At 48.6% G+C, this 13,586-nt stretch overlaps 1 protein-coding gene across 1 annotated transcript; it reads right to left on the bottom strand.

Moving 5' to 3' along the window:
• Positions 1 to 938: 938 nt before the first annotated feature.
• Positions 939 to 8,233, bottom strand: RRM2 (ribonucleotide reductase regulatory subunit M2). The gene is made up of 10 exons (XM_054195917.1): positions 8,089 to 8,233; positions 7,927 to 8,004; positions 7,547 to 7,690; positions 6,789 to 6,905; positions 6,142 to 6,275; positions 4,939 to 5,033; positions 4,005 to 4,138; positions 3,492 to 3,596; positions 3,243 to 3,356; positions 939 to 1,872 (listed from the first exon to the last, which is right to left on the bottom strand). The coding sequence occupies exons 1-10, from the start codon at positions 8,197 to 8,199 to the stop codon at positions 1,720 to 1,722; spliced, it is 1,185 nt and encodes a 394-aa protein (XP_054051892.1). The 5' UTR covers positions 8,200 to 8,233; the 3' UTR covers positions 939 to 1,719.
• Positions 8,234 to 13,586: the final 5,353 nt, after the last annotated feature.

Here is a 13,586-nt window from a genome sequence, read left to right as displayed (position 1 = left end):
TACCAACAGCAGTGGCGCAGGGGCACTAGAGCCATCTGTGAAGTCTTGCGTCTTCTACTTCCTATCCCAGGCTTTGGGGCTTGGGATTTATTTTTTTAGTTAACTTTTTTTTCCTCCCTAGGATAGCCTTGGAAACATGCACATCCCGCCAGCTTTGCAGAGCCAGGGGAAGAACAGTCACCCACCATCAATCACCCCCAGCGCAATCAAGAACAAAGACCAGCAAATTGATTAATTTTATACCAAGGCGGCATCTCTCAAAGAAGCACCATATATACCATACTTCAGAAGAGGGAGCACTTTAGCAGAAAGACGCAAACTCCAGCACTCTTTCTTTCAAGGAAATGCTCTAAATGCTGTAAAGCCTATTTTCCATCTGAAGGCAGACTTGCAGGACAGCCCTTATTTGTTAAGCGTTGGACTGGAGCATGGAATGAACTCCTTTTTGCATGGCAAGGTAGTAGCTCATTTCAGTCTGTCCTATCGTTATTTAAACTCACTGCAGACCATTTGCAGGAATGCTGATCTGAGACCATAGGGAACTCCTTCACAGACCACATGCCCTAGACAACTATAAAGTTATATTAAACATAATTCATGCCCGTTGCTCCATGCTTAGCGTGGAGTAACGGTGTTGTAGCACATACCCTGTTTTCACTACTGTTATATATTAAACCCAGAACTGAACAACACAAGGCAGAAGCTCAGAACACTGCTCCAGCCTGAATTAGCTGAATTTACCCTCAAACACCGTCCCTTTAGTGCAGTCAATCAGAAGGTCAGAGCCCAGCCTTAACAATTTCACTGGACATCCACCAGCCACATGAGTGAGCTGCTATTTCCTGCAGAACTTGCGTTTCCTTGGGAAGTCTGCAATTCAGAAGGAAATGAACACACAGCTTCACCCATCAGAGCACCAAAGCCAGCACAACGCCGAATCCAACCAGCTCTTTATTGCTGTTACATGAAGTACTGTTCCAGATATTAAAGAAAAAGCAATTAAGTCCAGAAGCCAGCTGCATGCTATTTTTCAGTACCCAGAATGTCCAACTTCACCTTCCACAAAGTTTCTTCCTGTTCTTCAATAGATTTCAAAATCTAGTTTGGTTCGCAGCACCATTTTTAAGTTACACACCCGGAAAGAAGGACAAGTCATGAAAGGCTAGGTTGCAAACGTCTAATTAGACTTGCATCTTACCATTGTCGAGTATTACAACACAGTTCTTTATTGTCAACATTAAAGTGCCAGGTTTGTGTACAAACTATTAAAACAATAATAAAAAAGGTAAACTTAAAACCTGCTAAGAAAGCAGTGAGGTCATGTAGCTGCCTCCAGAGTTTTCCGCAGAATATTCAACAAATTTTAAGACCAGAATTTCCCAACTGCTCCTTGGTTTATGGGGAGAAGAGCAGAAATTAGTGGTCACTGCCCATAAGCTCCCGTCTTGCAGAAGGAAGGTGCCTGTATCTTCCACAAAATGGAGTAGCATATGTTGTAAGAGATACATTAAACATTCTATGAATTAACACCATTGGCAAAAGCTAATAAAAAGGGATTTTACTGCTGGAGCTACGCTAGCCTCCTGGAATGTACCAATATCACCACACTTTTCAAGAGCGGGATTTTAGTACAGGAATCAAGTCACACTGTGACTCAATAAATTTCATGTTTCCCTGTAAAGAGGGGAGCACATACATTAACTCATTGTCTCAGTTCATTTAAAATTCCGCATCCAGGGTGAAAGAGTTGTCCGTGGGCTTCGACATGACTCCCATCCTCTGATATTCACCTACTCGCTTCTCAAAGAAATTGGTCTTGCCTTCCAGAGAGATGTTTTCCATGAAGTCAAACGGATTCTCTGCCCTGTATATCTGAAACACAAACGCGATTCTATTGTCACTGCAGGTGCTCACATCTTTGACGAGCGGCATTCCTCAGGGGGCAGAACTGGGCCCAGCGCTGTTTAACGTCTTTGTTGGCGACACGGACAGTAGGATTGAGTGCACCCTCAGGAAGCTTGCCAACGACACCACGCTGTGTGACACAGTCTAACAGGCTGGAGGGAAGGGATGCCATCCAGAGGGACCTGGACAAGCCTAGGAGGTGGGCCTGTGCAAACCTCCTGAAGTTCAACCAGGCCAAGCGCAAGGTCCTGCACCTGGGTCACGGCAATCCCAGGCACAAATACAGGCTGGGAGGAGAATGGATTGAGAGCGGCCCTGGGGACTTGGGGGTGCTGGTGGATAAGCTCAACATGAGCCAACAACACACACTTGCAGCCCAGAAAGCCATCTGCATCTGGGCTGCATCAAAAGAAGCATGGCCAGCAGGTCAAGGGAAGTGATTCTGCCCCTCTACGCTGCTCTTGTGAGACCCCACCTGGAGTACTGCGTCCAGCTCTGGGGCCCCCAATGGAAGGAGGACGTGGAGCTGTTGGAGCAGGTCCAGAGGAGGGCCACAAAGATGATCAGAGGGCTGGAGCACCTCTGCTATGAGGACAGGCTGAGAGAGTTGGGGCTGTTCAGCCTGGAGAAGAGAAGGCTCCAGGGAGACCTTATAGCCCCTTCCAGTACCTGAAGGGGCCTACAGGAAAGCTGGGGAGGGGCTCTTTATCAGGAAGTGGAGTGATAGGACACGGGGTGACAGTTTTAAACTGAAAGAGGGGAGATTTAGCTATCAGGAAGAAATTCTTTCCTGTGAGTGTGGTGAGGCACTGGAACAGGTTGCCCAGGGAAGCTGTGGATGCCCCATCCCTGGAAGTGTTCAAGGCCAGGCTGGATGGGGCTCCGAGCAACCTGGTCTAGTGGGAGGTGTCCCTGCCCATGGCAGGGGGTTGGAACTAGTTGATCTTTAAGGTCTCTTCCAACGTAAACCATTCTGTGATTCTATGATCTTGAATACATGAGAATATTGAGATCAGCTGGAAGGAGTCTGAAACATCAACAGGCTTATTATGTAGCAAATAAAAACCTCTGCCCCAAGCCTTCTCTACTGGATTTGTTCCTGTCTCTTAGCTGCAGTAGACAGAAGCACAGCAACTCTTATACAGCTGTTTCTCCATAGCATCCTTTTGCTTGCCATTCTGTGGGTCTCCCAACAGGGTCTAGCAGCAGGACTGCTAAATGGTTTTACAAGTTATACCAATAATATTGCTGCAGCCATTTTAGGATTTGGGTTTCTAGAGGAAATTAAACTCAATATTATCTTTTCCTGTGAAAGATTCAGTGTATTAGAGCCTTACCTTTTTAAATCCCAGTTCCAACATAAGCCGGTCCGCTACAAACTCTATGTACTGTTTCATTAAAGTGCAGTTCATGCCAATCAGCTTCACAGGCAGTGCCTCCGTCAAGAATTCCTGCAGATAATGGAAGCACTTTATGTACCAAAACTGGTATTCAGTCTGTACCGTCCGGGTTAATTTTATACCCAACAGTTCCCCAGTTTTCTGCTTAATTGCGATCAAGTTCCTAAACAAGGAGCAGGCAATTACCTGTTCTATGAGAACAGCATTCATGATGATTTCCTTCACTCTTTCCTCTGATGGTTTGTGTATCAAGTGCTTGAACATGAGGCAGGCAAAATCACAGTGCAAGCCCTGGAAAGAAGTTGCAGAAAGTTATTTCTGAAACACTGATTTAAAAGAGACACTAAAGTCAGTAGGCACAGAATAAAATAGTCCAATATTGAGGCACCATCTTTGCACTTGCCATGTTAAAGAGTTCTCTACAGACAACTTTCTGCCTCACCAGGAGGAGGCACAGGCAAGTTCAGCCAATACCAGCTGCACCAGCTCCAAACTACTTTATAAAGGGAGCAAAATGCTAAGTTCATTCATTCTCTGCTGCAAGATCCACAATGACACATGTTTACACACTTCAATGAGCTTTACAGACCGCCTGTTTCTAAACATACTCCTGTTTTAAAATACCGGCTCCAACTGAGTACCATTACTTTGAGCTACTGTGGCACATTACCATCGTAACTGCCAGGATTTGATTCATACCTCATCTCTGCTGATGAGTTCGTTAGAAAAAGTGAGTCCAGGCATTAATCCTCTTTTCTTCAGCCAAAAAATTGATGCGAAAGAGCCAGAAAAGAAGATTCCTTCCACTGCTGCAAAAGCTACTACACGTTCTCCTGTTAAGGAAAGACTGATAGTCATATCACACAGAAAACTTAACAGGATTAATACCCAGAAGTTCCAAATAGACCAGTGAACTGCCTCCTCGAAGGAGAATGAAGAAGTTCCTGCTGAAGTGCTACAGCCTGTCCTTAAAAACTATTACAGTAAAGACTTCTAGTCAGCAAGCAAAACTTTTAAACATGAGAAGTAAAAACTAATTAGAGTAGCTACCAAGCAGCTGAAGCCAAGGCTCCTTCCCCAGGTTAACCATCAATACCATCTTTTTTCCCCACAGATTACACACTGAAAAAGAGCAGTCATTTTAGCAGCGGATTTTAGTCATTGCCTGCTCCTCTTTGATTAAGTAAGGAACTTTGGCCATGAAGAATGCTTTAATACTAGTGAAATAATGATCTGTATCACCTCATCTCGCCTTTGAAGTGAGACATCAAGAATCAGTAAGGCAGAGGAGCTACAGCCTCCAATCGTACACGTCTGCAGGAGAGACACAGCCAGTTCAGCTCTGGACACGTGACAGCAATTTGGTCATCTAGCCCGGCAGATGAAGACTGCCACATGAGCTACCATTATTCAGACTGCCAGCAATTTTACAAATATTCATGTCAGTAGCTCATTCGCAAGATAAAAATTATTTTCTTCATCTCGAGAATGATACCAATATATCTTATACCGGAGAGCACGTACTCCCTCTGTGACAACAATAATCCCCGAGAACTGTGAAGTCTGGACAAATGGTGGTTCCTCCATCTTTTTAAGGAAGGAATTTCACTTTGCTTCCAATAGATACACTCACCATACGTTGCTTTCTTGTCCCCAATCCAGCACATGGCCCAGTCAGCCTTCTTTTTAACACATGGCAGTGTTTCAATAGCATTAAAAAGAAATTCCCTGAAAAGGATAAAACTTATTAGGATCAGACATCAGCACAATTAGTACAATAAGCGTTCACTGACCTAGATGGTCTTACTCACTTACGAGTGCTCTGCACCTTCACCGTGATAATTAAGTCTCCTTCCTCTCCTTATTTTGCAGCAGTCTTACCCATCAACTATCTCCTCATCACCTACCCATCACATCAACAGCAGTTCACAAGAACTCCCATGACAATATGAAGAGGAGCACTGTTTCATCAAGTGATATACTTGAACAAGGCTTTCAAAACTACAGATCAGCCAGCCGCCACTTGCCAGTAGCAAGACACCAAAGCTCTCAAAAGCTCTCATGTAAGCAGTTCTTCCTTAAACTTTTAGTGGAATTAAGCATCTTGAAGTAGAAGTGACATGGTCGGCTTTCTCCAGAGGAGCAGCAATTAAGTGTATCTAGACTGCAAATAGCACTGCAATACCACATGGCATTTCACTCAAGAGTGCTGGTCTGACAAGACAACACCAGAGTAACTCAGGTCAGACAGCTTTAAGCCCCGCATTTAGTTTAAGATACCATTCTTGAATTGATTCATCTTGTTATGAAAGTTGTACACTTTGGTTTTATTTTTAATTAAGACCAAAAGCAGCCACTTTTCGTGCTTTTTGCTCCCCAAGCAAAACAGTCAAGTGAGTAAAGGCAGCACACACTATGTAAAAGTGCTGGCTGGTAACTAAATGCACTGGGTTTTGGAGACGACATTTTAATAAAAGTGGTATCATTCTCAGATCTTTCCTACATAGCTTTCTACTAGGTGCAGGGGTCCTCCATATAAGCGCTTACTGTAATTTAGTATACTCCCTTTATTTGACTGCTCCATCTTCTACATAGTTTCATTCATTTCAGTACTAAATGGTTTCAGTTTCACACTTAATCTAAGCAAATTCTTGCTTATACACTTCAGAGGAGAAAAATATTCTGAAGTAAAGCTGCTCTTAAGCAGCAGTGGTATTTTATATAAAATCTAGTTCAAATCCTAAAATTAGCTTAAAAGTCAGAAAGTGACTGATATGCATCATTTAAATCTCCACACTTAAGAGTTTCAAACCTTTCATCATCAAGCAATACAAACCTCTCTTTAGAATCTTTGATGTAGGTGTCAATAAGAAGACTGTACATTTCTGAATGTATATTTTCCATGGCAATCTGGAAGCCATAGAAACAACGGGCTTCTGTGATTTGTACTTCTTGACTGAACCGCTCCACCTAGAGGAAATAAAAGAGTATTTGCAGAGGCATTTATAACTAAATTGCAGTTTAGAGGCATTGATGCTGTCTATAACAGCTCTTGTTCAGCCCACAGAATCCTTTTCAGATTAATTCCAGACATGTGGATTATTAACAGCAATATGAAGAGCAGCAGCCCCTTAGAGATCCAAGTCCTGAGTTATTCTTTGGTCCCAAGAGAAATGGGAAAATTTCTTAGTTTTGCTTATCCCCCATTAGGGAGAAGAGCACTGAGAGGGTAGAAGCAGAACAAGGGCTCTGAAACTGCCAAGTGTTACCATAAGGCAACGCCCATGGGGCATGGGCAAAACTGGGGATTACAGAAGCAACCCTGATTTGCTAATTAGCATAAGACAGCATTACATGTTGTAATGCTACAACACTACATGTCTTAGCAAACAAGCTAGATCAGCCAGCAAGCACATCAAACGTGCAGTATCTGGTTATCTTAACAGAGCAGTGTTTCTGACAGGAGTGTTTCTACACACTTACCAAGTTTTCATTGACGATGCCATCGCTGGCAGCAAAGAAGGCAAGGACATGGGAAATGAAGTACTTCTCCTCAGGCTTCAGGGATTCCCAGTGCTGGAGGTCTTTGGAAAGGTCCACCTGAAACATTGCAGAAAGAGCCATAGAATGGCTTGCAAGGGACCTTAAAGACCATCCAGTTCCAACCCCCTGCCATGGGCAGGGACACCTCCCACTAGACCAGGCTGCTCAAAGCCCCATCCAGCCTGGCCTTGAACACTTCCAGGGATGGGGCAGCCACAACTTCTCTGGGCAACCTGTTCTAGTGCCTCACCACCCTCACAGGAAAGGATTTCTTCCCGATGTCTAACCTAAATATCCCCTGTTTCAGTTTAAAACCGTTACCCCTCATCATATCGCTCCACTCCCTGATAAAGAGCCCCTCCCCATCTCTCCTGTAGGCCCCCTTCAGGTACTGGAAGGGGCTATAAGGTCTCCCCAGAGCCTTCTCTTCTCCAGGTTGAACAACCCCAACTCTCTCAGCCTGTCCTCACAGGAGAGGTTCTCCAGACTTCAAGTCATCTTCATGGTTCCACTCCAACAGGTCTATATCCTTCTTGTACTGAGATCATAGAGTGATTTATGTTGGAAGGGACCCTAAAAATCACCTAGTTCCACCCCCCCGCGGTCAAATAACTGCAAAAACACTGGGTTTCAGGTACGGCGCCCGTACCAGAGCCCTGGGCTGTCTGTCCTCCCCTCCCCGACACCCCCCCCCTCACCTCCTCCGCCGTCCAGAAGGAAGCCTCGGCCTTCTTGTACATCTGCCAGATGTCGTGGTACTGGATGGGGAAGATGACGAACCGGCGGGGGTTCTCCCGCAGCAGCGGCTCCTCCTCCGCCTCCTGCTCCGCACCCCGCGGCACCTGGAGCGGGGGGAGAGCGGCTCGGGGCGGGCTCGTCTCAGCGGCGCGGCTGAGGGGACGCCGGGCTTTGGCGGGAAACCGAGGGGCGGCGGGTAAGGGAGAACCCCGTGAGGGCGAGGGACGCGGGGGCGGCGGGACGGACTGGGAAGGGAGAGGGCAGCGGTGCGGGGGGGAAGAGGTGAACCGCCGGGGAAGGGCAGAAGGTCGGGCGCGGTGCCCGGGCGTTCCGCACTCACCGGCTTCCCGTCCCCCTCCAGGAAGATCTTACGGGCCGCCTTGCTGGCCAGGACGCGGGCGCTACTGAGCGCGGGGGGCTGCGGGGAGAGAGAGAGAAGGGCACGGTGAGAACGCTGCCGGGCTGGGGAGCCGCAGGGCCGGGAAGAGGAGGGGGGCCTCACCGTGTTCTCCTTGTCGTTCAGCGCCAGGTTCTTCATGGGTGACAGGCCCTTCGCGGGCGACAGGCGGGGCTGGTCGTGGCGGGCAGCGAGCGGGGCGCGGGCGGACAGCATGGCGGCGGTGAGAGGAGCGGGACTGAGTGGCGGGAGCGGCGCCGCCCCTTTATATCCCCTTCGAACTTGGCGCCAGAAAGCCCGGCTGGCCAATCACAGCCCGCCCCGCCACTGCCAACGCCCGCCCCCGCGCTTCTATTGGCTGGCGGGCCGGGACGGCGCCCCGCCTTCCATTGTGGAGGGAAAAGCCCCGCCCCTTGGTTTGGCGCCAGCGGAGCGGAGGCAGGAAAAGGCGGGAGAGCGCGGAATTCAACGCGGGGCGCTGCGGAACTCGGTGTGGAGGCGGGGAGAGAGAAGGGGAAAACACACCAAGCCAGCCTCCATCGCCTGCAGCCAGTGTGGGCGCCCGAAAGGAGGGCGCAGGATGTTATACCTGTTTTTTAAGAGATTCGGGATGCGGAAAGCGGGAAACTCGTTGCCTGATATGGGAACGGCCACCATCTGGGTTTAAGGCAGAGATCTGGAAATGCCATGTTGCCCCCATCCCCCCAGTCTCGCTCTCCCCCTCTCTTTTCTGGCCCCTCCCGCCTACCGGTTCATTTTCACTTTCAACACCGATTCCTGCATTTGGAGGCAGATTTCACTTTCCTACATGTGCAGACAAAAATTCGCTTCCCGGAGAAACTGACTCCATGTGCCACCTGGTTCCATGTGTTTTAAATAAATAGCATGAGAAAGGGAGAACATAGGTATGAAGAAGAAGAGGCGAATATTCACCTTCTTTAAAGAGTCAGCATTTATTTTATATTAATAAAATTCCCTTTTATTTGAACAACATCACTTCCCTCATCCAACTCTGCAAACGATCTGCTCTCATCAACCAAAATGTTTTCCCCGAAGCAGTTTTGATGAAACCAGGAGTTTAATGAGGCTTGGAGGCTCTTCTGCCATGTAGGATGCACAATGTCCTTGAATGACACTAAGTGGTCACCGTCACCTGGGCACGTGCTCCTGGGAACTGGGACAATGAGTTACAGGGCCCAGCACAGCACTGCGCTTGGCTGGAAGAGGAACAGGCAGGGCAGGAGGGCAGCAGAAGACTGACCCCTCAGGGGAGCCAATATTGCCCTTTTGACTGTATAATGACACTATGTTAAATTTACTGCTGTAATGAGTAGATTTGGAAGAAAAGAGTCCTTCCCTCCAGTATCACCTCTGACACTGTAAATTCGAGTTGATTATTCATTTCAGCAGGTCAGCGTCAAGGTCACAAACTTGGGTCTGAGCTCTCCTCAGATGGGGCGTATCAGAAATGGCCACAGAGGCCATGGCTTGCAGTATTTATTGGTCCTATTTAGGACGTTGGACCAATGCAGGCACCCATCCAGGAGATGTTCTGTGGGACCTACTGTGCTAAATATACATGCCAATATACAAATTTGAATACATGTCTCTATCCCAGGAGGGCAAGCACTGCAAAATCCCATCCTATTAGGCAGCCTGGACAGGCAGGGACATGCTCCTCCTCTGTCCTGGGAAAGTGGCTCCCAGGAGCAGGAGTGCCAGGCAGCTCCCAAAACTGTCACCAGCGCCCACATAGTGCTATTATCTGTTATCTCCTATTATCTCCTGCCACATCTACAGCTGCTGGGGGGTTGGCAGGGAGCTACAGCAGCACCCTCCCCACCCCATCCAAACCCATTTACTCTCCCACACCAATAAAGGACCCCAAAGCCACCAGCCCACAAGCCCTGGGCTGCCGCCAAGGGCTGTCACGATGCAACGGCCGTGCTATCTCTGCAGCTCAGCCACTCTTCTCGGAAGCCCATGGCAGGGGATCAAAGCCCTGCCCCGGGGACGATGGCTCTGCAGGGAGGAAAAAACCCCGGGGAGAGGGCAGGGAGGGCCTGCAAGGAAGCACATCCCACCTCTGTGCTGCTGTACCTACAGCATAAGGGTGTTTGGGAATGAGCGTCCACACCGAATTTTCCTGTGACAGCAGTTTAACCCATTTACATTTGTTCCCTGAGGCACATCCCCAAGGTTTACAGGCTGCGCACAGCACTTAGCCGTGTACCTACCACCAGCGTGGTGGAGGAAAGCAGGCCTGGGGAGCCATCTCCCCTTCACATACAGCCCCCTCCACGATGCAACTGCATTTCGGGACCAGCATTTTCAAGCTAGCTCCTTGGCCAGAGCCGGGTTCAGGGCAGCAGGCTGCTTTGAAGAGCCAGCGCTCAGCGTCAGATGTCATCTGGATGTCATCAGCAGCAGGATGTCATCTGTCGTTGCGCCCTCTCTTTGGGCCTGTGAAAGGATGCTCTGCTCTTCTGACTTCTGGCCCTCAGTGGAATACTGTGTGTTAAAAAAAAAAAGCACCCCAAAACTCCAATCAGTTTCACACCTTCTTCGTTTACAGGAATTTAGACACTCAGAAAGTGGAAGTAAGAGCAGCCGGGGGCGAGGCAGGTGTGGGCTGTTGCGTAACTGCACTGTTCACACAGGTCCCCCTCCAGATCCCAGCACCCACCTCCACCCAGGCCCCGGCACGGCTCATCAGCTGCAGGCAGAGCTCAGCAATGGCCCCTGCCCCAGCCACTGCCATTGTGGTGTCCCCGGTGCCAGCATGGCAAAGCCCCTTCCCACCAGGCACAGCTTATGGCCCCCAAACCTCACGTCCCCATCACACATCATCTTCATCATGATGGGTACTGCCTTGGCTCTCAGCCGACCTACCTGGTGGCGTTGGGTAACGCTCAGGGCAGAATCTGCCTTGCTCAGAGGACTGATTTTCTTCCATTTTAATGCAGATTGCCTACAGGACAGACAGACAGCGACTCCAGGCTGCTGTCTGCCTCCCACTGCTGCAGTGACTGGTCTAACTAATGAAAGCTGGTGACGATAACTCCATGGGACCCATGGGCTGACTCATCACTGGCTGAGGACACAGTGTTTGCTGCTGGTTTTCCCCTGATTTGAGGAAGGTGATTTGTTTGCATGGCCTCATCCAGCCACGTTCATCCATGCCAAATCCCAAATTCCTCACCCGTTTCTCAGTCCGGCAGGCTGTTGTTTGTATAAAGCATCTGCTGGAGGGTCCCTGCTTAGGCCGGCAAGTCCCAAAGTGTGAGTTCCACATACAGCAAAAAGAAATCTAGGTAATCGTAATATAAGTTGAGATGGGGTAGGTGAGCAGAAGGAGGCTATCAGCCAATACCGCCAAGGTGACACGGCCAAGGTCTCATGGCCACCACTTTCTCCAAAAAGTTTAGAGGTAGCCCTCAGCATTTCCTCGCACGCTCACCCAGCTGTGCTGAGGAGAAGGATGTTCCACATCTCCCCAGAACTGATCCAAGCCCTAAGAACTTAGACCAAAATTTCAACAGTCTGAACAGAAAATTTGCCCAAATAGTTCGTCTCCCAGTTTAGAGGTGGTTGCCCTCCACTCCCTGCAGCATTTCGAACTTGAGGGAGGACTCTGCAAAAACTGAGCTGCAGGGCTCTACTGGCTGGGGCAAGGCACTTTAACAGACTGCTTCAATGAGAAATCTAGAGCAGAACAGAACAAAAATCTTTATTAGCTTGATTCTAGCTGGATATCGCATTTGCCGATGCAGCCCATTAATTTGTGGGGCTGAGAGCACCATCATTAGCAGCCTGCTTACCGAATGACCAGCCTCTCTGGAGGTAATGACCAGCTGCTGAAAAGCAAAGCCCTCACATGCTTAGCATCGCCGATGTCTTTCATTTTTTAAAACCATGTTTCTTGCCTATTCAAGGTCCTTACCCACCATTTACAACTCTCAGGACAAAGTCTGCAGGTAATATACAACCATATATGGGGTTATAATGGTGTAACTGGACCTGTTCGCAAAGCTGTGCAGTGCTGCAGACACAGCCCCACAAGAGTCACGTAGAGGAACCAGTGTTAAAAGACTTTCAAGAGCTGGAAAAATCAAGCTTTCCAATCAGCTGCACTTGCTGGTCATCAGTGGTCAGTAATATGCAAAAGCACCGTTGATTTTGGTGCCTTCCTCAGGATCTATGAGCACATTGTGGAGCTGGAGTAGCAAGATCTGGCACTGCATTCATACATGTGCTCTAGAATGTTGTGACTCTTCCTTTCTGGTAGCATCACCTTCTGTTTTCCTGCAGCAGAAGCAGTCAATGGCACCAGCAGGAGACTTTTGGCCCACTGTTGACTTGCCTCAAGCAGGGTTTGGTCTCAGCTTCTGTGCTCTCATCATGGAGACTGTGGCTGATCTCTTGCCCCACATGGAAAATTACAGGTTGTTCCTGCTCTCGCAGCCTGTCAGTCACCGGGGAGGAACGGTGAACTTTCCTCAGGGTTACATTCCTCAGCACTTACTCATCCAAAACATGGAGGAAGGCAGCCCCAGGTCCCTTGTTTCTGGGCAGGCTCATGTTGTTTTTGTTGAGCCGAGCAGTTTCTGATGCATCTCACTCATTGCTACCACACACAACAAGTGTTCTGAGCTACCCTTTCCTTCTTGCTCCAGAAAAAAAGCTCGCCAGCTTGTCAAAGCAGCCAGGACCCCCCCCTTTGCTGCTGAATGGTTTCAAAGAAACCCCAAACCATGAAAGCAAATAACCAAGGAGACAAAGGCAGGACTGCAAATCATTTTTCTTAACCGGGTCAGTGGTGGGGAGCTTGGTTATCACCCAAACCATACCCATCTGCAGGGAAGTCCTGACCCCTATGTACGCCCCATCCCTTCTCTGTCTGCTCCCAGTGCCCTTTTCTTCCCCAGCAGAGATTTTTGGTTTGGTTTTTTTTTTTCCCCCTGGAAGATGCAGATTATCTTCAACAAAGTGGACACTTCCAACCACCAAACTTTGTGGTGTTTGCTGGCATCCCTACCCCAAGAAATCGCCTAGTCAAGATTGGCCTGAAAGGACTGAGAAAGGATTCTGACTCTTGTCTTTGGGATAGTACAACGTTTTGGCCCTGTTCTGCTCCAGATGCCCATGACACCTGCACTCTTCCAGCAGGGCAGAGAAAACAGGGAGACTTATCATCACACGTTTTTCTGGTGGGATCTGCCAGACACTTCCCTGCAGAGCATGAGAAGCATTTGTCAGGGTTCAACTGTGATTATGCCAAAAAAGGGACTGGGAAAAGCAGGCTCCTTCCATGACGTGTCCTATTGCTCTGCCAGGGCAAATGTTGTTGTGTGGTCTAGCAGTGACCCCCATGGTGACAGGCCAAGGTGACTGACCACCTGGTCAGTCCCTTGGGGTCCGACCCTAGGAATTGTAGCCGGGGAAAAAAAAGAGGTAAAATGGAAATTAGAAAGACAGAGGCAAGTGTCCACAGCATTCACGGGACCATGAAAACAGAGAGAAGTGGTTTTGTATTGCACTTGCATTCAAAGGGATAACCACAGGTGGATAAAATGACATAGAGGTCTGTATGGGGATATAGG

This window comes from Rissa tridactyla, chromosome 3 (genome assembly GCF_028500815.1).
Source record: "Rissa tridactyla isolate bRisTri1 chromosome 3, bRisTri1.patW.cur.20221130, whole genome shotgun sequence".
Lineage (NCBI taxonomy): Eukaryota > Metazoa > Chordata > Aves > Charadriiformes > Laridae > Rissa > Rissa tridactyla.
This window is presented reverse-complemented; position numbering and strand designations above follow the sequence as displayed.

What these genes read in the sequence shown, in the direction of transcription:
- RRM2 (XM_054195917.1), bottom strand. Translation starts at nt 8,199, where the DNA reads ATGCTGTCCGCCCGCGCCCCGCTCGCTGCCCGCCACGACCAGCCCCGC. An exon ending in TGAACGACAAGGAGAACACG is followed by an intron (nt 8,005 to 8,088) that starts GTGAGGCCCCCC and finishes CTCTCCCCGCAG; the next exon opens with CCCCCCGCGCTCAGTAGCGC. An exon ending in ATGCTGTTCTCATAGAACAG is followed by an intron (nt 3,357 to 3,491) that starts GTAATTGCCTGC and finishes CATTATCTGCAG; the next exon opens with GAATTCTTGACGGAGGCACT.